The sequence below is a fragment of the Pseudophryne corroboree genome, chromosome 2 (genome assembly GCF_028390025.1).
Source record: "Pseudophryne corroboree isolate aPseCor3 chromosome 2, aPseCor3.hap2, whole genome shotgun sequence".
Taxonomy (NCBI): Eukaryota; Metazoa; Chordata; class Amphibia; order Anura; family Myobatrachidae; genus Pseudophryne; species Pseudophryne corroboree.
The window spans coordinates 61958113-61985680 of NC_086445.1; the positions used below are offsets into that span (position 1 = coordinate 61958113).

General features: G+C 46.1%; 1 protein-coding gene across 3 annotated transcripts in view; it reads right to left on the reverse strand.

The window, feature by feature from the left end:
* The window catches only part of ME3 (malic enzyme 3), a 336344-nt gene that overhangs the window by 21168 nt on the left and 287608 nt on the right, over positions 1–27568 (reverse strand). For all 3 annotated transcript variants that reach the window (XM_063951375.1, XM_063951373.1, XM_063951374.1), the window contains 2 exons: positions 22536–22649; positions 8109–8214 (listed from right to left, as the gene is read on the reverse strand). In XM_063951375.1, coding sequence (XP_063807445.1) covers positions 8109–8214; positions 22536–22649 — 220 coding nt within the window. The remainder of the gene's footprint in view (positions 1–8108; positions 8215–22535; positions 22650–27568) is intronic.

Here is a 27568-nt window from a genome sequence, read left to right on the forward strand (position 1 = left end):
GCCTCAGCCAGACATGGAAGATATGTTCTGGGGGCCACTGGTTTACCATGTCCATCCGTCCAGAGTCCTGAGGACTCCTGGCCACATCCCTTTGCCTTCCAGACTGCCTTTTCCTGTGTGGAACACAAATTTTGCATTTCACACAACTTCTGTGTGTTAATGGTATTAAATACCATTAATTGTGTGGTGTCTGTCTGTATGGGGGTAGCAGCTGCTAACTTAGCAGCTTCGTCCGCTCGGCTGTTACCAAGTGATACCGGGTCTTGGCTATATGTGTGTGCTTTACATTTGATAACAGCCACTCTGTCGGGTTCCTGTATCGCTGTTAGAAGCCTTTTTATGTGAGCTGCATGCGCTACCGGTGTACCAGCTGCCGTCATGAAATTTCTGAGGCGCCATAGGGCTCCGAAATCATGGACTACCCCGAATGCGTATCTAGAATCGGTGTAGATATTGGCTGACTTACCCTTAGCCAATTCACATGCTCTGGTTAGGGCGACCAGTTCAGCAACCTGGGCTGAGTGAGGTGGGCCTAGTGGTTCCGCTTCTATGGTGTCTTGGTCATCTACGACTGCGTATCCAGTACACAAGTCTCCCGAGTCTGACTGTCTATGACAACTACCGTCCGTGTAGAACGTGAGTTCTGCATCTTCCAGTGGGTTGTCACTGATGTCAGGCCTTGCGGTAAAATTTTGGGTCAAATATTCCATACAATCATGTGTATCTTCCTTTGTATTAAATCCTCCTTCCCCATCACTCTCACCTTCCACCCTTTGTGCCTGACCAGGCACACCTGGGAGATACGTTGCAGGATTTAATGCACTGCATCTCCTTATGGTGATGTTTACGGGGGCCATTAGTGCCAATTCCCATCTTGTAAACCTCGCTGATGAGACGTGTCTGGTTTGGGCAGAATTCAATAAGGCTGATACTGCATGTGGCGTATGGATTGTGAGGTTGTGGCCTAGCACGACATCTTCGCTTTTTGTCACTAGCAATGCTATCGCAGCAACGCTTCGCAGGCATGTGGGGAGGGATCGCGCTACCGTGTCTAGCTGAGCGCTGTAGTATGCAACTGGCCTACTGGCATCACCGTGTTTTTGGGTTAGTACACCTGCCGCGCAACCAGCACTTTCTGTTCCGTATAGTTCAAAGGGTTTCCCATAGTCTGGCATACCTAGTGCTGGTGCCTGCGTTAGGCACTGTTTGAGTCTCTCAAATGCTGTTTCGTACTCGTCTGTATGCGAAATCCTATCAGGTTTGTTTGAGGAGACCATTTCCTGCAAAGGTAACGCCAAAATGGAAAACCCTGGGATCCAATTACGGCAATACCCACACATTCCTAAAAACGTTCTGATCTGTTGCTGGGTTTGTGGCAGAGTCATGTCTCTAATTGCTTGGATTCTATCAGCGGTCAGGTGTCTCAGTCCTTGTGTTAGACAGTGTCCCAAATATTTTACCTTAGTTTGGCATAATTGTAACTTGTCTTTGGACACCTTGTGTCCTGTGTCTGAAAGATGAAACAGGAGCTGTTTCGTATCCTTCAGAGATGCTTCCAGTGAATCTGAACACAGTAATAAATCGTCCACATACTGTATCAATACTGATCCACTGTCTGGTTGGAAAGACTGTAAACAATCATGCAAAGCCTGAGAAAATATACTTGGACTATCTATGAAACCTTGGGGTAATCGAGTCCACGTGTATTGGACTCCTCTGTATGTAAATGCAAACAAATATTGGCTGTCAGGGTGCAGAGGTACCGAAAAGAAAGCGGAGCAGAGGTCAATAACAGTGAAAAATTTGGCAGTGGGAGGGATTTGCATTAGGATGACAGCTGGATTTGGCACTACGGGGAACTGACTCTCAACTATTTTGTTAATCCCCCTTAGATCCTGCACTAGTCTGTAACCCCTCCCCCCACTCTTTTTAACAGGGAAGATGGGACTATTGGCAGTGCTGGACGTTCTTACCAGAATGCCCTGTTGTAGCAAGCGCTCTATTACTGGGTAAACTCCTAACTCCACCTCTGGCTTCAGTGGGTACTGTGGGATTTTTGGAGCTATCCTACCATCTTTTACTTGTACAATTACTGGAGCTACGTTTGCCATTAATCCAGTGTCTTGTCCGTCTTTTGTCCAAAGTGACTCTGGTATCTGAGATGTCATCTCTTCTATTTGGGATGGATTCCTATTTGTCATAATGGTATGTGACATTAATTTTGATGGGGAGTCTAACATGTCTCGCACTTCCTGAGCGTGTTTCTCAGGTATGTCCAAGAATACACCTTCAGGAGTACAATAAATGACGCACCCCATTTTACACAGTAAGTCTCTTCCCAGGAGATTGGTTGGTGCCGATGCAGCCAGCAAAAAGGAATGCTTGGTATGCAAAGGCCCTATTGTAATCTCGGCTGGTTTGCTAACAGGGTAGTGCTGGACTACTCCTGTTACTCCCATGGCTGGTATTGTCCTACCAGTGGTTCTCATGCCCACTGTCGAATTTATCACTGACTTGGCCGCCCCTGTGTCTACAAGAAAGTTTAAAGTTTTACCAGCTACATTAATTGCGATCTCGGGTTCACTTCCAAGATTGGCAATTAATTTTACTGGCTGCAGATTACAGGTATGGCCACACCCCTATTGGGTATGGTGACCTCCCTGAATCCCGCTGGCAGCAACTACTTGTGAGGGAGATAGTTGGGAACTACCAGAGGCATGCCAGTCTCTGTTTGGGGGATATCTTTTTGTTTCCCCTGTATGTGGCTCATAACTCCGTTTCTGCGGACCTTGCTCCCAATGTCGTGTGTCGTGTCGTTGTCTAGGGGGTTGGTATGAGTTTCGTGGATTCTTTACTCTACAATCTCGTGCCATGTGTCCCTGTTTGTGACAAGAATAACAAGTAACCATACTTGACTTACCCACAGGATTTGGTGATACAAACAAAGGCTGCCTTGTGGTCAGAGCCTGTATACTTACTGACATTAATTTGTCACCTTGTTGTTCCCTGTGTCTGGTGATGTTTCTATCGTGATCAATAGCAGCCTCTCTCAAAGTAGCCACAGACAGACCTCGCCAACATGGTTGTGTGGTCTGTACCCTAGTCTTCAATGACTCTTTTAAACCATCCATCAGTACCGATACTGCTACTTCCCGATGGTTTGTGTCTGTTTTAATGTCCTCTATGCCTGTGTATTTTGCCATTTCTAATAATGCTCTGTGAAAATACTCTGCAGCTGTCTCTGACTCCTTCTGTTTAATGGAGAATATCTTATTCCATTTAGCTACTGCTGGGAAATACTCTTTTAGCTGCAAGTTTATTCTTTTCACATTATCTTGGTTGTACACATCTGTAAGAGGTACATCATGATCTAGTCCGCAATCAGCTAAAAATTGAGTTGCGTCGACATTTGAGGGTAAACATGCTCTCAGCAATATCTGCCAGTCTTTATTGTTGGGCTCTGCAGTGTTACCTAAGTCTCTGATGTATTTTTGACTGGCAACTAAGTCTTTTCTAGGGTCAGGAAATTCAGACACTATGGTCCTTAATTCCATTCGGGAAAATGGAGTGTACATGGCAATGTTCCTAATGGGAGTGGCTCCTGATGCGTCTGTTTTCCCATTTGGCACTGCTATTACTCTAACAGGTGTAATTCTAACAACCTCATTCTGTGTAGATTCTACAGGCTGTGGTGAAATAGTTTCAGCATAATGCATGGTGCCGTACTTACCAGTTGATACGACCTCACCTATCCCTCCGCTAGGGGCCTTTACTAATCTCGTGGGTGGAGCTGTGCCTACTGTGGTCTCTGCTATGGTGGCTGCTAGAGAGAGCGCTGAAATCGTTGCCGATTCGTCCTCTTGATCACACTCCTGAGGAAAGTTCAAAACAGGGTACAACTTGCACGGGTTAATACTTGCATGGGTTAATGGGTTAACATTATCATTAACATTTACACAGTTACTAAGTGATTTTGTGTTACACCTTAGTGCGTCTTTCTCCGCAATCAACTTCTCTCCTGATATGTATGGTGGCGGTGGGGCCGTGGCAATCAGTTTTCTGTTAGAGCCAGATCCCGCCGCCTGAGCCAAACCTCTCTGTATCTCACCTTCCTGTTGCCACAACTGTAAATAATCATAATGCTGGATTCGTCTCTTTGTTGATTTTATGAGACATATCCTCCTCCTTAAATTTTGTAACACTTCTGAGCTGAAGCTCCCTATTCTTGGGAATTTCTCCCCGTCATGTACAGTCATTCTCTCCCATTCATCACATAAAGTTTCTGTGTGACTTCCATATTTCTCACACATTATATACCTGGCCGACCCAATTGGTCGGACCACTGAATCAACCCGAACCGAGGTTGATCGCCCCCTACCTGAACAAGTGGCCCCCATAGTTCGAAAGTGTTGCTTTATTTAGCCAACCCTTACGAAAAACCAAATGTCAACAATAGGCTGACGGTGGCGGTTTACCGAGTACCCCACTCACTCGCCCACGCCGACCAATACGACCTGATCACACCGATATGGTGCTGGCGTACTCGACCTAGGGCCCCTGCGACCTGAACCTCTATTTACTGGAACCTGCAAGGGTTATCCGAAGAACACTTACTCTTTCCAGTAACTATTGGTTGCTGGATAGTTCCTGAGTGAGCAGCGAACTTCCCTTAAAATAAAAAAAATTACACAAATCACGTTAGAGTGTACAGATAGCGTTTGTGACCCCTTTACTCTAATGGTATTAGGTCAGATTACTAACTACTGCACACACTTACGTGCGGTCCAGTCGTTCAGTACACAAACAACTAAGCTTATGTACGGAAAGACCAATGGAATCGAAACTTACGACTGCGAATTCCTTCAGCCAGAGCTTATATGGCCTATATGGGTGTTGCACCAACCCTTTTCGGTGTTGTGCCTGTGAACTGTATAACGGACTTCCTTGTCGGCTGTACCTGGACCTCCTGGTCTGCTATGACCTCCTGGTCTTGTTACAGTACGACCTCCTGGTCTTGTTACCGTATGACCTCCTGGTCTGCTATACTCTAATGCTCAAAATTGTAAATTTAACCAGAGATGCCTCCCTAGCCACCGTGCACGTCACTTACACGCATGTACCTCACGAGTACTCGACTTTTCTTGTGGTTCAACCTTTAAAAATTGTAAAAACACTCACTCATCACATGTACACTTTTGTTTCTATTTCTATTTCTGCGCAGAAATTTTTCTTCAGATCAGGTGTGTTACCAATTAGGAGCAGGATCTGTTAATTAAAATTTCGGACACCCAAAAATAGACTTGCGTTATTTCTCGCCTCGCGTTATTTATCGCTTTGCGTTAAAAATCAACTTATCGTGACTTGAGCTACGTGGGCGTAACCGGACGCTCCGTTGCGTAACGTACGCTGCGTGCGTCGGCCTTTGGATTGCGTACGCAAGTCTTTGTTAGAGACACGTATACGCAAAGCAAAGATCCACCGTAACACAATTTATACTTTTATCAATGTAGATGATCCTTGATCATCTACCACACAAACACACTGACTTCGCCTTATCTCCCAGGCAAAACTGTGTGTTTGTCTATCTTTTAACTATATTACCTTTACTCTTAAACTATGAAATAACGGCAAATCTCTTTTAGCACTTCTATCAACTATAAAACTGGCAGACAGGAGAGTGATATACGAAAATGAAAAAGAAAAAGAAATGCAGATATATATATGTGTGCGTGCGTGTGTACGCAAGACAGAAAACTAAACAGTTTTAAAAGGCACTAGCGTTTTGTTCTTACCTCCGGTTCCCGGATTCCTTCAGCACTCTTTACCTAAGCGAAGCAGACGCTTATCCTGTCAGCACTACGAGGGATACAACCTCCCGCCCTTTGCTGAGGGATAATGTCTGCTGATCTACCTAGTGCAGATATGTGAAGGACGGGCGAGCCGCCAATTGATAAAGCTGAATATTTATCGTATATAAAACACTTTAAGAGGTCTAAGAACTCTGTACGCTATCTACGTAAGAAGTACCGTAAGGGTACGCAAGTTGCGTAGCGATCGCTCAGCCGTAGTCGAGACGCTCAAGCGTCACAATCGCTTACGGCCCAGTGATCACAGGCAGGCACGCTATTGGCTGCCGACTAACGTAATGATTCGCTATAGCGTAGCGGACGCTCGGGACCACGAGGAGATCACCAGCGATGCAGACGCTCACAACGTTAAACCTTTATATCTATACCTTTAACAGTGAGATACACAGTATACCTTAGTGTAGAGACAGAGTGTAAGTGCAACCTGGTGTAACCTGATTAACTACAAAGCTGCTTGAGCGTCACCGACGCTCAGAGAATACTTAACACTATAAAGAATACACAGATACCTGGGCTTAGGGTCCGAAACCTATTATATGTATTATGACTATTATACTTGCAAAAGAATCACAGTACAAAGCATACACTACAATATAACATAAACCAACTAACCAGATAACTATACAGAAAATACAATACAATACAATTAAAGGAAAATACGTGAGAAAGAGTAGAGAGAGAGAGAGAGAGAGATGGCTCACAGTAAGACAATATGATTACGGAGAAAACTTACGCACAAAGGGAAACGATCGCATGCGCCTCGATATCCAGCTCCCGATTATCAGCAATGAGAACCGTTGAAGAGAGTGAGCTGGATACGGTCGGCCTGCCTATTTATGCCCCACACACAATACAATTCAATGGTCCCTACAATCTCATTGTTCATTGGACACAGGAATTCGGCTTCGCATTATAACAAAAGGTCATAGGTTGATTCATACAGGTGGGCTGTGACTATTTCCAACTGCTCAGGTGGGAGGGAAACTGGGTTTCCAGCCGCATGGGTAATAAAGTGCAAATAAAGTAAATGTTCATAAACTTCTTATGTCCATAACTATTCGCACGAGCGATTGATCTGCTTCAAACCAACACCGGAATATTTCTAATTAAATATTCTTCCGATGGATACTAAACACCACTGTATTACTCCTGTCTGACCCTTCGTATCAAACAAAGAGGGATTCCTCTGTTCATAAACATTCTATATTAACCAAACTTTCAGAATCTATCAAAGGGACCATGATCTACAAAATACATTATTAGTGAAAATATGTAATGATTGAGTCGCACGCTACAATCGCATAAACTCTACCGTAAATACGCATACCATGCGCCTGCGGGTGCCCGCGACTGTGAGTATGCGCACGTACGGGAGAGCGTACGCATGCGCAGCACGGACCTGTGTGAGGTGCAAATATGGTAGTGTGCATAGAGATATTTTTCTGACTTTGACACTCCAGACCTACTCACAGATTGCGATCAGCTTAGTCCGTTTAGTTCCTGGTTTGACGTCACAAACACGCCCTGCGTTCGGCCAGCCGCTCCCCCGTTTCTCCAGCCACTCCCGCGTTTTTCCCTGACACGCCTGCGTTTTTTAGCACACTCCCAGAAAACGCGCAGTTACCACCCAGAAACGCCCCTTTCCTGTCAATCATTCACCGATCAGCAGTGCGACTGAAATGCGCCGCAGGATCCACAGCAAAACTGCTACGTTTTTAGTTAAATAACTAAGCACATGCCCCCTGCGTGCCTTGCGCCTGCGCAGTTAGCAACAAATCGCAGCATAGCGAAAATCGGCAACGAGCGAACAACTCGGAATGACCCCCAATATTGGGAACTTGCAAAAAATAGTAACACAATTAATGATGTATTAAATCGAAGGTGTGTTTTTTTTCTTGCTAAAATATTTGCATACATTATCCGTGAATTCGCTATAGTTTTAGAGACTGCACATGTACGAAACATCCTGTATGCATCTTTTTTCTGTGACAGAAAGGGGTAAAACATAGCCCTGGCTGCATGCAAATAGCTCCCGAGTTTGGCTCTGTACTGCCCTCTACCGCCGCCCTGGTGGCTCCCACCCTACATTACAGCTCTGCTCCTCATGAGCGCTCACAATGCAGAGGATCCTCTGACAGGAGCCAGCATATTGTTCTGACTGGGCAGAACTCCAGTCAAGATATTTTTACATTTTTGGAAACAACCCTTTTGCCGCCCTCACTGTGGCGGACTGTTACCCACCGATAATTGCTGAAGGTCTCAGTATCTCCACAGCTTCTTCCAGGGTTTTCACAGGAGGGTGGTCCTGGGCGAACATCTCTTTCTCATGATTGACGTTTCCTCGGCCCTTTAATAGAACAGAAAGTGACGTTAGTCTCATAGGGAAGCTGCTGCATATACGGCACAGGGATCAGCGTAACGTTCTGCAGAGCTACATGCGTCTTCCAGTCTCCTGTGAGGAGATTGATGAAGCATCAAAGTGGGTTTAATGAGCTCCAACAACATTATGTGAGATCTAACATATATGGGCACAATGAGGGGTAATTGCCGCTTACTGCCCCTTCCCTGGGATACAGGCGGTGACAACCATCTCTATATAAAACTTCCTATATGACTAATGCATTATATGCCGCCTGCCCAGTGAGCGGCATACGTTACAGGGCTGTATACAAGGTGACCTCTGCCAGCGTCATTGCGTGTTATTATGGTAATTATGCCGTGCAGCTGTAACACACCCCTCTTATCTATTACCCAAAGGTTTCCCTTTATAAAACAATTATTAATAAACACAAAATTATTTGATTTAAATATCAGAAATACTAGCAAAAAATTTACAAATTGTCCCTGATTACATTTTAAATATGAAGAATACTGTATAACATACTTCTTGTATGTGTATGGCTTTCTCTGTTACACTGCAGTCTGATAATGCCTACGAGCAGGGCCCTCTTCCCTCATGTGCTTATCCTTTCTTACTTTAATAATCTTCAACTGCTCCACATCCAGCAGTCTTCTGCCACCTGATACTTATTCCAGTGTCATCTGCTGATGTAACTATGTTTATTTACCTGTACTTGTCCTATACTGTCATCAACTGTAAAGGCCCGTACACACTGGTCGATATATCGGCCGTTCTCCTGAACGGCCGATATATCGCGGGACCGTCGGCCAGTGTGTACGGCCGATACGTCTGTGAACTCCGTCGTTCACAGACGTATCGCGTCGGCCGCGCAGCACAGCCGACGGCCAATATATCTACCGATATATTGGCGCTTCGCTGTGTGTGTACGGGGCGGTCGGCCGACCGCCCGTACACACGCTGCTGCGGCCGGTGGTGATTGACAGGTGAACTGGGCGGGCGTGTGTACACGCCCGCCCAGTTCATGACGTCAGTCCCCGACGGATCGAGCAGTGTGTATGCTGAACACACTGCTCGATCCGTCCATAGATATATCTGCAGATCAATTGATCTGCAGATATATCTGTTAGTGTGTACCCACCTTAAGTTGCTGTTTTCCTGTTTGATTATTTGTTTATGTACTCTGTAATTGGGCGCTGCGGAACCCTTGTGGCGCCATATAAATAAAGGATAATAATAAAAATAATAATAATACGTTCCCATGTGACTGCCACGCAGGGTCCATGTGCTGTAACCAGGGATATCTATGCTCTCTAGGTGCGTTACTCAGCAGTGAGCGCTCTTAGGGGTCAATTCATGAAGAAGTGAAAAGTGCGGAGGAGTGAGCCAGTGGAGAAGTTGCCCATGGCAACCAATCAGCACTGACATAACGTTTATAATTTGCATGCTATACAATTGTATGAAGCAGCTGATTGGTTGTCATGGGCAACTTCTCCACTGGCTCACTTCTCCACTCTTTTCACTGCTTCATGAATAGACCCCTTATTGTGTTACTTCCAGGTCAGCGCCGTGGTACCCGTGTGATACCCATGGGATCTGTATGAACCCAACATATGAACATTAGCTGCTCCTAGGAGGAGAATATACCGTACAGCTTCCTTCCCATCCACAGGGAAACATCTACATTCTGTGTACTGTAGATAGATGACGCTTTGTGATTTTGGGGTACATTTACTAAGCAGTGATAAGAGCAGAGAAGTGAGCCAGTGGAGAAGTTGCCCATGGCAACCAATCAGCACTGAAGTAACATCTATAATTAGCATACTATAAAATGATACAGAGCTGCTGATTGGTTGATGGGGAAATATCTCCACTGGCTCACTTCTCCTCTCTTATCACTGCTTAGTAAATGTACTCCTTTATGTGAAAACAAAAGGCGTGTAACCCTGCAGGTAAGGACGGCACTATGCTTCCAGCCAGAGTCTGTTACGTGAGGACGGAGATAAAGTACCAGCCAACCAGCTCCTAACTGTCATTTGTCAAACAAACATGGCAGTTAGGAGCTGATTGGTTGCTTAGGGGTCTATTCATGAAGCAGTGAAAAGTGTGGAGAAGTGAGCCAGTGGAGAAGTTGTCCATGGCAACCAATCAGCATTGAAGTAACATATCATTTGCATACTATACAATTGTACGGAGCAGCTGATTGGTTGCCATGCTTCATGAATAGACCTCTTGGTACTTTGGGGTAAATGCATGAGGCAGTGATAAGAGTGGAGAAGTGATCCAGTGGAAAAGTTGCCCATGGCAACCAATCAGCTGCTCTGTATAATTTTATAGTATGCAAATTATAAATGTTACTTCAATTCTGATTGGTTGCCATGGACAACTTCTTCACTGGCTCACTTCTCCACTCTTATCACTGCTTCATACATTTACCCCTTTATCTCCGTCCACTTTATCTCTCTCCAAGGTTTGATAAATCTCCCCCCTATATTCTAAAGGGAAATGCCTCTGTAGTGGGTGACTGAGCGATAACATTAACCGGTGAGTAGGGAGCACCCAAGCTGGCGCGGCCGCAGATGCCGGTTTAAAGCTCGGTGAGTTTTGTGGTGGCTACAAATTGTCCAGAACAACGTCCAACACTTCCTGCGCTTTGCAGCCGCCTGCTGTGGACAATCAGGCATGTACATATATAATAGGAAAGTGGAGCCCGGAGCGCTAATCCACTTTACGTTACTGGGCTTTAGCACAGCCCATAAAATGATAAAAGCAACATTGTCCCAGCTGCGTCAAGCGGAGGAACAGAAATATGGTTCTCTTTACTTTCTGGCACAGAAGCCACTCATTAATGACTGCCGGAGAGAGCCAAACTACAATGCGAGCAATCCACGGAAAGACTATACCGAGCCTACAGACACGCAGCCAGCGGGAGACTAAACACTCTGGACTGGATCGTTCCAGTGTGGAGGGAAGAGAATCCATTCTATGGCAATCAGTAAGGTCCTATTTATATCACTTTGTGTTGCTCATTGGCTTGTAAGAAAGCGGGTGATTATGAGCTAGCAAAATACATAACGGAACCAAGGCAGTGTGCATTGTGGGAATAGTAGAGCACCTTATTTGTATATGATGGGTGGTCCTCAGCCTGCTCAGTGGCTCTGCCCACAGTGTGTGGCCAATTATTATTATTGTTTATTTATATGGCGCCACAAGGTTTCCGCAGCGCCTAACAAAGTACATGAGCAGCTATTATGTACTTGAGCAGGGTTTGTGTGTATATGAGCAAAGACTTATGTCGTGCTATCACCAATTGCACAGAGAGAGAGAGAGAGAGAGAGAGAGAGAGAGAGAGAGAGAGAGAGAGAGAGAGAGAGAGAGAGAGAGAGAACCTCGGGTTCCTTGGACATTCAGGAAGGGGCGTAGGGCACTGTGATCTACAAGACATCAGCCAGGGACGGATGTAGACTTTTCTTTTATGGGGACGGTTTATTTATTCCTGACTCCTCCCCTACACTCATTACTCCTCCCACTTCCCATCCCAACTGTCCATTAGTGCTCTAAAGAGCATACAAAGCGTTGCCAGGCTGCACATGCACTTCTTATGTAGCACACACACAGCGATGGGGGCGGCACACACTGCCCAAGGTGGGGGTGACGGCATGTGATGATGGCAGATGGGACCCCGGGGACACAGAGGATGGGGAGGGATGTCAGTGCAGCAACACACCATCACCTGGCAGCAGCCCCGCCTCTGGTGGCCCCAGCAGCGCAGGGAGCCAGCACGACCCCCGTCCATTCCTGTGGGGCTGGCGTTGCTGCAGCGTGCCATGTATTGGTACGGGTAGCCGGATGCTGGGGAGGGGGAGGCTGCCGCTATGAAGGATCCAACTTCAGGTGAGAGATGCTGGGCTGTGCTGGCTGCTGCAGGCGCTGACGGCGGGGGATGTCAGGGGAGGAAGATGAGCGATGCCAGCAGAGGAAGATCACTGCTGCACTGGATCGCTGCCACCCAGAGCGGCTTACCCCTATCTCCCTCGGTGACCGGGCCCATAATGGAGGAGCCGCCAGCGCACAGCCCCTTTCTGAACAGCACCAGCAGCGGCGGGAACTGCTCATCCAGCTCGTTCTACCCACTGTGCGCCGAAGACAGCTGGTGGCTGTAGCTAGCAATGTGGCCGCCGTCACCATCATGTAAGCGGGCGTGGCTATGACTGTTAGGGGGGGGGGGGGCATTCGCCCCGTTCTCCACCCCCCCCCTGGATCCGGCCCTGACATCAGCAAAGCAAAAGCCGCCTCTTAGTAGAAGCACCTTCTTCTGCTATTTTGAAAACTAGCAATAATAACACTGCCAGAAAACTATTAAGAGAAAAAGTGACTTTTAATTAGAAATATCTTGAAAACTGCAATCTGAGCTAATAAAGCGGATGACATTATTGATTTTCTAAGAACATATATTTGTATATTAGTAATATTAACAGACGCACTAGAGTCTTTGTAACAAGATTATCTACTGTTAGGGTTAGATCTACTGGATATTATAATTTACCTTACATCACACAGTTGGCTGCTCAGCTGAGCGAACAATGTTCCTTGGGAGAGAAACAACAGCCATTAAAATCCGTGTGGATTCTCTAGTATATATACTGCCCCTTGTGGCAACTGTGGTGAAGAGCACGTTCTAGTTTTCTATACTTTTCTGGGTGATGTATGACTTTCCGAACTCGTGTGACTGTATAGGAATTGTCAGGGTATATTGTCTGCTAAATCGTTTTCTATGTAATTTAAGGGGATGTGTATCAAAGATTCTAAAGAGTGGGTGGACAAGTTGCCCATAGCAACCAAAGAGCCTTTAGGGGGCGTGGTCTAGCCAGAACACCAGCAAGACACATATATCCTGAGCTCCTGCAATATCCTGTATAATATAAGGTATTATATCCCACACGCGACCTATACCATATCAGACGGTGTTTATCTATCCTGCTGGCACTCTCTAGATCACGTTGGTTGGTGCTGTGAAGCCGGGGGTGGGAGAAATACCTTTCTGCAGGCTGCGGCCTATACTACCTACCAAGCCGCGGACTAAATTTCTCACAGCACCTGACAACCGAGCTCCGGACCCTAGATTGCGGGCTTTTGAGGCTGCGTACTGCTTGAGAGCCACATCCGGAGGTGAGCCATACCCATATCCTGCTTTATCTGGCCATCATTTTCCGGCACTAATGTCCTCACAGCCCCAGTGGAAAGCAGAAAACTCTGGGTGACTTGTCCCCTTATTACTTTCCGACGGCCATCTTGGAAACAGCCTGCACAGGCTTTTCAGTGGAGATGCTTTGAAAAGGTCTGTACTTTATCTCTAATATTTCTACACGGCATCCCGGTCTCACCCATAGTTCCCGTCACTCCTGAATTTGGTGGTGTGCTAGCCACCGCCATTTTGCTGCGGTTCACCATTACGGAGACTGGTCTGCTTTACATACTGTGCTGATCTCCTGCTGCGGATCTTATATTGGAACCATGGATATCTCTTTACAGAGAATACTCCAGGCTATTCATGCCGCTACTCAATGGCTCCTTAACAAATTTACTGCCACATATTTGGTTACACCCTCTTCTTGTCTACCTGAGCAATGTATCGGAGGAAATGCTGAGGATCCGACTCTAAACTATAATACTACCATTCCTATTGCCCTTGAGGCTGATTATACTATGGACTTGAGTCTTCTGGTGGTTCCGCCCAAATCAGAGATTTCATGGTTCGTCAAACCTGGATGTTGTTCTGATGCCGATGTTCCCTCATTTGTTCCTTCTATGTCTCTCTATGTCTCTGTTGAAGATCTTACGACCCCGGGACTTACCATTTATGTTTGCCGGATGCTTTATTGTTTATTCACGATCACCCTGGGATGGACCTGGATTTATATTTTTGCTCTTTCGGGGAGCTGAACTTTAGCCAGACTAATGACTATTGATACACCACCTTAGTATTGGAGATGCCATCCATCTCTGGATACCCCCCCTTTTTTTGTATATATATATATATATATATATATATATATTCTGTTTTTTTCTTTAAATATAGTACTATTTACCTTTATTTGAAGGGTCTACATATCTGATTTCTTATCATTCTCATTAATGCCTACTGTATGATATTTGTTTTTTTTTGTCTGAAGCAATAAGTAGAGTTATAATAAGAATTTACTCACCGGTAATTCTATTTCTCGTAGTCCGTAGTGGATGCTGGGAACTCCGTAAGGACCATGGGGAATAGCGGGCTCCGAAGGAGGCTGGGCACTCTAGAAAGATTTATGACTACCTGGTGTGCACTGGCCCCTCCCACTATGACCCTCCTCCAAGCCTCAGTTAGGACACTGTGCCCGGACGAGCTGACATAATAAGGAAGGATTTAGAATCCCGGGTAAGACTCTTACCAGCCACACCAATTACACCGTACAACTCGTGATACTATATCCAGTTTGACAGTATGAAAAACAACTGAGCCTCTCAACAGATGGCTCAACAATAACCCTTTAGTTAACAATAACTATTTACAAGTATTGCAGACAATCCGCACTTGGGATGGGCGCCCAGCATCCACTACGGACTACGAGAAATAGAATTACCGGTGAGTAAATTCTTATTTTCTCTGACGTCCTAGTGGATGCTGGGAACTCCGTAAGGACCATGGGGATTATACCAAAGCTCCCAAACGGGCGGGAGAGTGCAGATGACTCTGTAGCACCGAATGAGAGAACTCCAGGTCCTCCTCAGCCAGGGTATCAAATTTGTAGAATTTTGCAAACGTGTTTGCCCCTGACCAAGTAGCTGCTCGGCAAAGTTGTAAAGCCGAGACCCCTCGGGCAGCCGCCCAAGATGAGCCCACCTTCCTTGTGGAATGGGCATTTACAGATTTTGGCTGTGGTATGCCTGCCACAGAATGTGCAAGCTGAATTGTACTACAAATCCAGCGAGCAATAGACTGCTTAGAAGCAGGAGCACCCAGCTTGTTGGGTGCATACAGGATAAACAGCGAGTCAGATTTTCTGACTCCAGCCGTCCTGGAAACATATATTTTCAGGGCCCTGACAACGTCTAGCAACTTGGAGTCCTCCAATTCACTAGTAGCCGCCGGCACCACAATAGGCTGGTTCAGGTGAAATGCTGACACCACCTTAGGGAGAAATTGGGGACGAGTCCTCAACTCTGCCCTATCCATATGGAAAATCAGATAAGGGCTTTTACATGATAAAGCCGCCAATTCTGACACTCGCCTGGCTGAAGCCATGGCTAATAACATGACCACTTTCCACGTGAGATATTTCAGATCCACGGTTTTTAGTGGCTCAAACCAATGTGATTTTAAGAAACTCAACATCACGTTGAGATCCCAAGGTGCCACAGGAGGCACAAATGGGGGCTGAATATGCAGCACTCCTTTCACAAATGTCTGAACTGCAGGTACTGAAGCTAGTTCTTTTTGAAAATAAATCGACAGAGCCGAGATCTGTACTTTAATGGAGCCTAGTTTTAGGCCCATATCCACTCCTGCTTGCAGGAAATGCAGAAATCGACCTAGTTGAAATTCCTCTGTTGGGGCCTTATTGGCCTCGCACCATGCAACATATTTCCGCCATATGCGGTGATAATGCGTTGCCGTAACATCTTTTCTGGCCTTAATAAGCGTAAGAATGACTTCTTCCGGAATACCCTTTTCCTTTAGGATCCGGTGTTCAACCGCCATGCCGTCAAACGCAGCCGCGGTAAGTCTTGGAACAGACAGGGCCCCTGCTGTAACAGGTCCTGTCTGAGCGGTAGAGGCCACGGGTCCTCTGAGAGCATCTCTTGAAGTTCCGGGTACCACGCTCGTCTTGGCCAATCCGGAACCACGAGAATTGTGTTTACTCCTCGCTTTCTTATTATTCTCAATACCTTTGGAATGAGAGGCAGAGGAGGGAACACATAAACCGACTGGTACACCCACGGTGTCACTAGAGCGTCCACAGCTATCGCCTGAGGGTCCCTTGACCTGGCGCAATATCTTTTTAACTTTTTGTTGAGATGGGACGCCATCATGTCCACCTGTGGTTTTTCCCAACGGTTTACCAGCATCTGGAAGACTTCTGGGTGAAGTCCCCACTCTCCCGGGTGGAGGTCGTGTCTGCTGAGGAAGTCTGCTTCCCAGTTGTCCACTCCCGGAATGAACACTGCTTACAGTGCTAGTACATGATTCTCCGCCCATCGGAGAATTCTTGTGGCTTCTGCCATCGCCATCCTGCTTCTTGTGCCGCCCTGTCGATTTACATGGGCGACTGCCGTGATGTTGTCTGACTGGATCAGCACCGGCTGGTGTAGGAGCAGGGATCTTGCTTGACTTAGGGCATTGTAGATGGCCCTTAGTTCCAGAATATTAATGTGAAGGGAAGTCTCCTGACTCGACCATAGTCCTTGGAAGTTTCTTCCCTGTATGACTGCCCCCCAGCCTCGAAGGCTGGCATCTGTGGTCACCAGGACCCAGTCCTGTATGCCGAACCTGCGGCCCTCTAGAAGATGGGCACTCTGCAGCCACCACAGTAGAGACACCCTGGTTCTTGGAGACAGGGTTATTAAGCGATGCATCTGAAGATGCGATCCGGACCACTGGTCCAACAGGTCCCACTGAAAGATTCTGGCATGGAACCTGCCGAAGGGAATTGCTTCGTAAGAAGCCACCATCTTTCCCAGGACCCGTGTGCAGCGATGCACTGATACCTGTTTTGGTTTCAGGAGGTCTCTGACTAGAGATGACAACTCCCTGGCTTTCTCCTCCGGGAGAAATTCGAAGGAGTATCATCATTTCCGCCATAACCTTGGTAAATACCCTCGGTGCCGTGGACAGGCCAAACGGCAGCGTCTGGAATTGTGGAATTGGTAATGGCAATCCTGTACCACAAATCTGAGGTACTCCTGGTGAGGATGGTAAATGGGGACATGCAAGTAAGCATCCTTGATGTCCAGGGATACCATGTAATCCCCCTCGTCCAGGCTTGCAATAACCGCCCTGAGCGATTCCATCTTGAACTTGAATTTTTTTATGTACGTGTTCAAGGATTTTAAATTTAAAATGGGTCTCACCAAACCGTCCGGTTTCGGTACCACAAATAGTGTGGAATAATAACCCCGGCCTTGTTGAAGTAGGGGTACCTTGATTATCACCTGCTGGGAATACAGCTTGTGAATTGCCGCTAGCACCGCCTCCCTATCTGAGGGAGCAATCGGCAAGGCAGATTTTAGGAACCGGTGGGGTGGGGACGCCTCGAATTCCAGTTTGTACCCCTGAGATACTATTTGCAGGATCCAGGGATCCACCTGTGAGCGAGCCCACTGATCGCTGAAATTCTTGAGGCGACCCCCCACCGTACCTGGCTCCGCCTGTGGAGCCCCACCGTCATGCGGCGGACTTGGAAGAAGAAGCGGGGGAGGACTTTTGCTCCTGGGAACCTGCTGTTTGTTGCAGCCTTTTTCCCCTACCTCTGCCTCTGGACAGAAAGGACCCGCCTTTTCCACGCCTGTTTTTCTGGGTCCGAAAGGACTGAACCTGATAAAACGGCGCCTTCTTAGGCTGTGAGGGGACATGGGGTAAAAATGCTGACTTCCCAGACGTTGCTGTGGAAACTAGGTCCGAGAGACCATCCCCAAATAATTCCTCACCCTTATATGGCAACACTTCCATGTGCTTTTTAGAATCTGCATCTCCTGTCCACTGGCGAGTCCATAAGCCTCTCCTAGCAGAAATGGACAATGCACTTACTTTAGATGCCAGTCGGCAGATTTCCCTCTGTGCATCTCTCATATATAAGACTGAGTCTTTTATATGGTCTATGGTTAACAGGATCGTGTCTCTGTCTAATGTGTCAATATTTTCTGACAGTTTATCTGACCACGCAGCGGCAGCACTGCACATCCAAGCTGACGCAATAGCTGGCCTAAGTATAATGCCTGAGTGTGTATATACAGACTTCAGGATCGCCTCCTGCTTTCTATCAGCAGGTTCCTTGAGGGCGGCCGTATCCGGAGACGGTAGTGCCACCTTTTTAGACAAACGTGTGAGCGCTTTATCCACCCTGGGGGGTGTTTCCCAACGTGACCTATCCTCTGGCGGGAAAGGGAACGCCATTAGTACCTTCTTAGGAATTACCAATTTTTTATCAGGGAAAGCCCACGCTTCTTCACACACTTTATTTAATTCATCTGATGGGGGAAAATCTACGGGTAGTTTTTTCTCCCCAAACATAATACCCTTTTTAGTGGTACCTGTAGTTATATCAGAAATGTGTAACACCTCTTTCATTGCCTCAATCATGCAGTGAATGGCCTTAGTGGGCATCAGGTTAAACTCATCGTCATCGACACTGGTGTCAGTATCAGTGTCGACATCTGGGTCTGCTTGCGGTAGCGGGCGTTTTAGAGCCCCTGACGACCCATGCGACGCCTGGGCAGGCACGAGCTGAGAAGTCGGCTGTCCCACATTTGGCATGTCGTCAATTTTCTTATGTAAGGAGTCTATACGTGTACTCATTACTTTCCATAAGCTCATCCACTCAGGTGTCTGCCCCGCAGGGGGTGACATCCCTTCTAAAGGCATCTGCTCCGCCTCCACATCATTATCCTCATCAAACATGTCGACACAGCCGTACCGACACACCGCACACACACAAGGAATGCTCCGAATGAGGACAGGACCCACAAAAGCCCTTTGGGGGGACAGAGTGAGAGTATGCCAGCACACACCAGAGCGCTATATAATGCAGGGACTAACTGAGTTATGTCCCCTATAGCTGCTTTTTCTATATATTATATACTGCGCCTAAATTTAGTGCCCCCCCTCTCTGTTTTTACCCTGTTCTGTAGTGTAGACTGCAGGGGAGAGCCAGGGAGCTTCCTTCCAGCGGATCTGTGAAGGAGAAATGGCACCAGTGTGCTGTGAGAGATAGCTCCGCCCCTTTTCCGCGGACTATTCTCCCGCTTTTTTCCATATTCTGGCAGGGGTATTTTCCACATATATAGCCTCTGGGACTATATATTGTGGAATTTTTGCCAGCCAAGGTATTATTATTGCTTCTCAGGGCGCCCCCCCCCAGCGCCCTGCACCCTCAGTGACCGGAGTATGAAGTGTGTATGAGGAGCAATGGCGCACAGCTGCAGTGCTGTGCGCTACCTTGGTGAAGACTGATGTCTTCTGCCGCCGTTTTTCCGGACCTCTTCTTGCTTCTGGCTCTGTAAGGGGGACGGCAGCGCGGCTCCGGGACTGAACACCAAGGACTGGGCCTGCGGTTGATCCCTCTGGAGCTAATGGTGTCCAGTAGCCTAAGAAGCCCAATCCGGCTGCAAGCAGGCGAGTTCGCTTCTTCTCCCCTTAGTCCCTCGCTGCAGTGAGCCTGTTGCCAGCAGGTCTCACTGAAAATAAAAAACCTAAATCTATACTTTCTTTCTAAGGGCTCAGGAGAGCCCCTAGTGTGCATCCAACCTCGGCCGGGCACAAAATCTAACTGAGGCTTGGAGGAGGGTCATAGTGGGAGGGGCCAGTGCACACCAGGTAGTCATAAATCTTTCTAGAGTGCCTAGCCTCCTTCGGAGCCCGCTATTCCCCATGGTCCTTACAGAGTTCCCAGCATCCACTAGGACGTCAGAGAATTTTACTCTTGCTTTGGGTTCTTCAGTACACATTGATTCAACATATTATTCTAATATCTGTTAGGCTGTTTGTATGTCAGACTGATGTCAAGTACTATGTGGGGGGGGAACTTTATGTCCTTTATTATGAGACAGTTGAATCTATCCTAGTTGGAGCCATTAGTATTTTGCCCCTGTCAGTTATTTATTTTAATATCCTTCATTGAGGGAGGAGAGTGGGAGGTGTTTAGATAGATAGTGTAGTTAGTGGGGGAAGGGGTTACTTTTTTCGGGATCCAAGTATACCTAGGTTGGGGGTAGGTTATACAGGGTGGGGGGTTATGGGGAGGTTTGCTTTGGGTAGATTATTTTATTTTGGTTAATCTCATGCTTGTCCAGACACTAGTTATCTGGTTTCTATTTTTTTCTTTTCTAATGGCGTGGTTTTTCTTTTTTCTTAATTTACATTTAAACTCCTCTTTGTTTGGAGACTGGAAGAGCCCGAATGGCGCCTTTGGGTGATCGAGTTACCATACTTCTGCGATAACGTTATTATATTATTCATAATTATGCTGCATATCCTTACTATATACAGTATGTACCTCGCTATTATTGTTGTACTGTACGTGATATTTGCTAAATATGTCTGTTACATTATTATTGTTTATGTTGGGGTGGTTTTTTTTTTAATGAAAATCAATAAAAACTACATAATTGAAAGGAAAAAAAAAGAGCCTTTAGCTAGCATTTACCAAGCGCATTCTATAAAATGATAAGTGGTTGCTATGGGTAACTTCTGCACTTCTCCATGCTTTAGAAGCTTTGATTCATCTCCCCCCTTAGAGATGTAAATCTCATACTTAGATATACTACATGTTGGCTGCACAAAGACAAGTTCTAAAGAGGCCGTTCTCTATTTTATGAACTGGACAGATCGATGTTTCATTCCAGAACCCAGATGACTTGAAGGTGTATTGCAGCGAGCGGAGTTTATGAGGGTTGTGTAGTTTTATTAAGACAAAATAAAGCTGACATTGCAGGGTTACTACATAAACAAGAGTGGATTTGTATAAGAAGGACTCTGGTATCCATACTGAGAACGCAGGGGAACCGCAGCCTAAAAACCCAGTTCAAAGACTAAGCGAATCACAGAACGGGCATCCTACATTTTGTTGTTTGCATTGTACATTATTGGGGGGGGGGGGGGGGTATGTAAGTACACATGACTGGGGAGTAATGGAAATAAGGGCGGGTTATCTAAGATGATATAAAGTTTAGAGTAGAGATTAGATCTGCATATACAATAAAAAGTATAAGAAGCTGCCAAAATGTCTAATAAATGGTAAGGGTCTGTCCGGACTGAGACATGTGGGAGCCGGGGGGCAGCAATGGGACATACCTACCCGGTGAAGAGTACTGGGAACATGTATAACATGGAGGGGGCGGAATGGTGCAGTGCGAGGGCGGCTGAGGTGCCTGGTTCATTCACTATTAGATAATATTTAGTCTGATTTAGAGTTGTGCACAATTCCATATTCGCCTACTGTCCCGGAAGTTGCGTCAGACTCACGATTTTTGGGGTAGTCTTCCACATCCCCGCAAGAGTAGACAGATCTCCTGCACCCCGCCTCCTTCCTAGTGAAGCGGACAGGATGGGTTGATAATCACTGGAATCACGTTGCTGTATGGAGGGGGTGGGGCTGAATAATGCGAATCGCATCATTTTGGCCCGGCTCCACCCCCCATAGTGGCCAACAATGCCTCCTCTACGAGCTTCTATCCCGGAGAGGAGACAAAAAAGTTGACAATTACGCACAAGTCTGCTCTACAGACAGATCCCAAGATCTTTAGCAACTGCGCATTTGTTGGACCCTGCACACGCAACCAGGAGCAACTACGGGCGATTAAGAGTCGTGTGCATCTCACTGGTGGCTGAGTGGGGAAGTCTGCCATGGGCGTAGAGATCCGGCTGATTTTAGATTTGACACCTCCTCCTTCCATCTCCCTGATTGTCACCATGACTGTCTATCTCTGTGAGGTCCCCAGTTAACTTCATCTCTAAGTGGTGTCCTGTCTCAGCAACCAAGTATCCAGGGCTAATATTCATTACATTACTTTTTCTGTGGTATATCTTTTTTTTCAAGATCTGCTTAAGTAAATACGTTCTAGGCTGACGTCAGGTTCCTATGACTCCAAGCGGCGTGCACTAGCGTTGTCATGGTTTTCATTATAGAAAGTCAACTGACTTAGAGGTACATTTACTAAGCAGTGATAAGAGCGGAGAAGTGAGCCAGTGGAGAAGTTGCCCATGGCAACCAATCAGCACTGATGTAACATCTATAATTTGCATACTATAAAATGATACAGAGCTGCTGATTGGTGGATGGGGAAATTTCTCCACTGGCTCACTTCTCCGCTCTTATCACTGCTTAGTAAATGTTCCCCTTAGATACAGAAATAAACTTTTAGAGGGCGAAATACGTGTTATCCCTAACAAGAGCTGCCCTATAAGGCACCTGATGCCCAGTTAGCACCCGTCCTCCCCCCTGGACAGGCCATGGCACCCTCTTCTTCAAGCATCCTTGGTTGGACTTCAAATAGCCTTTGTCAACAATCTTGCCTGTAGTTTATTAATACACAACCATGTGATAAAAACCTACCTTTACTATAAGCCCCTTTGAATCCACCAGCCAGATCTTCTTGATAGCCTCCATCCTCGAGGTGCCTTCCTTTTCCATAGCCATGATTATGAGATGCGCTATTCCCAAGGCGGCCTACGGAACAGGAAGACGACATTCTCAGGCAACGTATGTAAGTGAAGCAGAGTGATATCGGTGGTCATTTCGAGTTGTTCGCTCGCTAGCAGTTTTTAGCAGCCGTGAAAACGCTATGCCGCCTCCCACTGGGAGTGTATTTTAGCTTAGCAGAAGTGCGAACGAAAGGATCGCAGAGCGGCTACAAAGTTTTTTTGTGCAGTTTCAGAGTAGCTCAAAACCTACTCAGCGCTTGCGATCACTTCAGACTGTTCAGTTTCTGTTTTGACGTCACAAACACACCCTGCGTTCGCACAGCCACGCCTGCGTTTTTTCTGGCACGCCTGCGTTTTTCCGCACACTCACTGAAAACGGTCAGTTGACACCCAGAAACGCCCACTTCATGTCAATCACTCTGCGGCAGCCAGTGCGGTTGAAATACATCGCTAGACCCTGTGCAAAACTGCATTGTTTGTTGTAATAGTACATCGCGCGTGCGCATTGCGCCACATACGCATGTGCAGAAGAGACATTTTTTTGCCTCATCGCTGCACAGCGAACGAATGCAGCTAGCGATCAACTCGGAATGACCCCCATCCTGTATTACCGGCATGACATTAATATTGCCCGTTCCCAGGGCCGTTACACTAGAATGTTTACATTATTATTATTATCCTTTATTTATATGGCGCCACAAGGGATCCGCAGCGCCCATTACACAGTACATAATAAAATGAGCAAACAAGAAAACCACACTTACAGTACAAGACAATACAGGACAGGTATAGAGGTATAGAAAACCCGGAGTTAGGAGCCATCAAAGGGAGTATGGAGTATAAGATAGTGTAAGTAAGAAAAGGAAAGGCACATGAGGAAAGAAGTCCCTGCTCTTGTGAGCTTACAATCTAAAAGGTGAGGGGCTAACAGACCGGAGTGACACAGAAGGGGTAGACAGTGAGCATAGACAAGAGGATTAGGAGGAGAGTTGGCTGGGTTTGGTGAAGAAGTGGGTCTTGAGAGCCCGTTTGAAGTTTTGTAGAGAGGTGGAGAGTCTGAGGGGGAGAGGTAGAGAATTCCAGAGAAAGGGAGCAGCACGTGCAAAATCTTGTAGGTAGGATTTGGAGGAGGTAATTAGTTGGCAGGAGAGACGGCGTGCATTAGCAGAGCGAAGAGGACGGGTGGGAGTGTAAAGAGAGATAAGGTCAGAGATGTAAGAGGGAGAAGTGTGGGTGGGGGCTTTGTAGGTGAGTGTGAGAAGCTTGAATTGGATTCTGAATGGGAAGGGGAGCCAGTGAAGGTCCTGCAAGAGAGGGGAGGTGGATGTACATCATTTGTGTACTTTTTTTGCATCTGCGAGTAAGTGACACTCGGTAAATTTACTAAAGTGTGGTTTTACAAAAGTGTTGCCAATAACATTTTAGCTATCATCTTGTACACTCTATAACATTACAACTACGATCCGATTCGTTGCTATGGGGAACATCACCTTTGTAAAACGACACTTTAGTAAATTCACCTATTAGAGATGAACTTCAACCAGACTGATGTTTCTCCCAATAGGAAATCTTTTTCCAGAGCCGATCAGGGGCCACTTTCAGAGCCCATTCCCCACTGATAACTTATGAATCTTACCCGGCAAGTCCCTCCCTCAGTACTTGTGGGGCTACCGACATGGCGGCTCCTGACATCACCTCAGTTGGTGACTAAGGTCAGCTGAGAGATTCCATACACTATCGCCCTTATACACAAAAAGAGTTAAGTGGACGGTTAACAGCCAGAGTGGGAGCTGTCATGTTCACAAGGCCAGACCAATCACAAAATGGATCTTATGCACAGATTGGGCCTGAATGTGAGTCGGACGCGCCAGACGGTACACCAGGGAAGGGCTTCCTGTGATATTTGCATAGAAGAAGTTATACCGACAGAAGATGTACACACGGAATCGGGCCAATATCTTCTGTGTGTTCAGTATTAAGGATTATAGGGATCATTGGTGGTTATTCCGAGTTGTTCGCTCGGTAATTTCCTTCGCATCGCAGCGATTTTCCGCTAAATGCGCATGCGCAATGTTCGCACTGCGACTGCGCCAAGTAAATTTGCTATGAAGATTGATATTTTACTCACGGCATTACAAGGTTTTTTCTTCGTTCTGGAGATCGTAGTGTGATTGACAGGAAGTGGGTGTTTCTGGGCGGAAACTGGCCGTTTTATGGGAGTGTGTGTAAAAACGCTACCGTTTCTGGGAAAAACGCGGGAGTGGCTGGAGAAACGGAGGAGTGTCTGGGCGAACGCTGGGTGTGTTTGTGACGTCAAACCAGGAACGACAAGCACTGAACTGATCGCAGATGCCGAGTAAGTCTGGAGCTACTCAGAAACTGCACAGAGAAGTCTTTTCGCAATATTGCGAATCTTTCGTTCGCAATTTTGCTAAGCTAAGATTCACTCCCAGTAGGCGGCGGCTTACCGTGTGCAATGCTGCTAAAAGCAGCTTGCGAGCGAACAACTCGGAATGAGGGCCATTATTGTATAGTTTCTTTTTTCCATTTGCTGCTGGCATTTATTTCCTCACTGCACCATGTTCATACTGCCAATAAGTACAGTCCCTGTTATTGTGATTTCAGGATAACACAGCAATAGTAACAGCTGCCTTCCGTCATACACAACCATCTATTAATGTCTGTAAGACACCAGTGCAGTTAACTTGGAGATGATAAAGCTCCCCGACCAGAAACGCTCCTCGCATCGCATCTGATCGCTCGTCATACGCATGAAGGCTTAGCTCTGTGTAGAAGCACGCAGCGGAGAACCGTTCACTGCATACAAATGACATACTATAACCGCACAGCAGTTTCCAAGAGGTTCTGCAGCAGCTGCAGGGTTTGTGAGAACGTTTTCATGTGCAATGGATCACACAGGGTATTTAGATAGTAAATGGTCGGACTTGCAGGGTAAAACACAGCCTAGAGAATGGCAGGGGAGCTCGCCTATGGCTTGGCTGTTACGGAGATGATGTCAGGAAAATACCTGTCGGCTGGACATCAAATGTCGCAGGCACGGTTCTGTTTAATAGGGCCGGAATATATGGATTGACTGTAGAGGGGAAAACGCGGCACAGATTCAGCCTGTAATCCTTATGTAAAACTCAGCGAGGAGATAGAGGTGCAGTACGAGAAGTAGTAAGGACTACTCAGTCTAATGTTTCCTGGCAACTATTTAAATATTTACCATGATTGATGATTAATTATTAATGTGTCTGTTGTAAACCTAAAATCTGCTGGCGTTACATTACAACACAGTATCTGGTTTTGAAATGTTCCCCTTGTTATGTGGTTTAATATAATGATGTCACCGGTGTTACTGCGTCAGCTCGTCATTCTGCGGACTGACATTCTTTGTCCCCCTATCCCATGATTTTCATACAGCCTATAAGAGACCCCGGTCTCCAGTAATCTTATCCATGTGTGATAATCCTCTAGCAACACCACCAGAACAGTTTAATAAAGGGCAGTTTCACCGCAGTCCAGCAACCAGGAGGAACCTTGATTATTAGACTCTGTATTAATAGTGCCCCTGGTGTATTTGGAGAAAGAAGGCCTTATGCTCATATGCACAATACATTTGGGACATTTATGATAACTAGTGCAAAGGAAGAATTGTGCTGTTGCCTATAGCAACCCCATTTGACAGTCCCCAAATGTGTTTTGCAAATGGGTGTGATCTTTGCAATGGACTCTAATGTCTTGAAGTGAGTCTAAATATGACACCCTGGGGGTGAATTAGTAGCAGGAGGTGGTTATGACATCATTGTGTGGGGTATGACATCAATAAGAGTGGTAGTATTCAAATCTCATTGCTGATACTTTTCAGCGTGCTGGGGGACTGTTTTTCCTTTTATTCTTTTCTAGATTAAACCCTATTGCTATTACATTGAGGCACAGATGGAATAAGCATTTGGAGGGTGTGCTGGTCCTTGTAGTGCCATTTGGAGGATCATGGAGTGCCTCCAGGTGATTTGGCTCTCAGTTTAGATTTACTCATGTAGTGTTTGTGCTATTATCATGTAGCATAACAAAATGCAATTATATGACCCAGAGTAGGTGCTATTATTACGTAGTGTTAGGACTGCCAGAACAGAGATGCCTTGTTGCGGCATGGCGGCTTACTTATATCTTTGCAAATATATGCAAACTGAGATCTCTGTATTTCTATTATCGAGAAGTATTCAAATCTCAATATCACATGTAAGAAGCAATACATGTACCAAAACATTAATCAATCAATAATCAATCCTGCTGGCTTCTCATATAAGGCTAGTCTATAAATACTTTTACCATATGCTTTCCTTATCTATAAGGCAAGAAACGTGAGACCGGAGTGTCCTACTCACGGACTTTAAGGAACTTTAAAATAGAATAATAAAAAAATACTATTCACGTTTAAGAAATCTCCTAATATGAGCAGAACGTTACCGTCAGGCTCACTGGTGAATGTTTTGGTGCAGGGAGAAGATATTTTTACATGCAGGCCCGTCGGTGCTCATTACAGTCTGTAAAAGAAATGTTGGAGGAAAGGATGATTGATCTGATTTGCTGCCATGTGTGTACTCTGAGATCATTCCTTAAAAATTACATTTAAGCATTACAGATACTAAGCTAAACGCAATGGAAAACCTGCTCGGTTGTTGGGTAACATGAATTTCCCTTACATGGACATACAGGTTCTATAGAAACATGGAAAGTTAATGATACATATTGTAAACTAAGCAGAGACTTTTCAGGGTAAAGGGGGCAATATGGGCAGTCATACGAGGATCCCACCTGACAAATGCAAGTCAGCACAGGTGTCTGCATAGCTTCATAGTTGCCAACTGTCCAAAATGTACCTAGCTATTGCTTAGATTCTGGGAGGTATCCAGTGATACATGGATGGAACTACAAGGA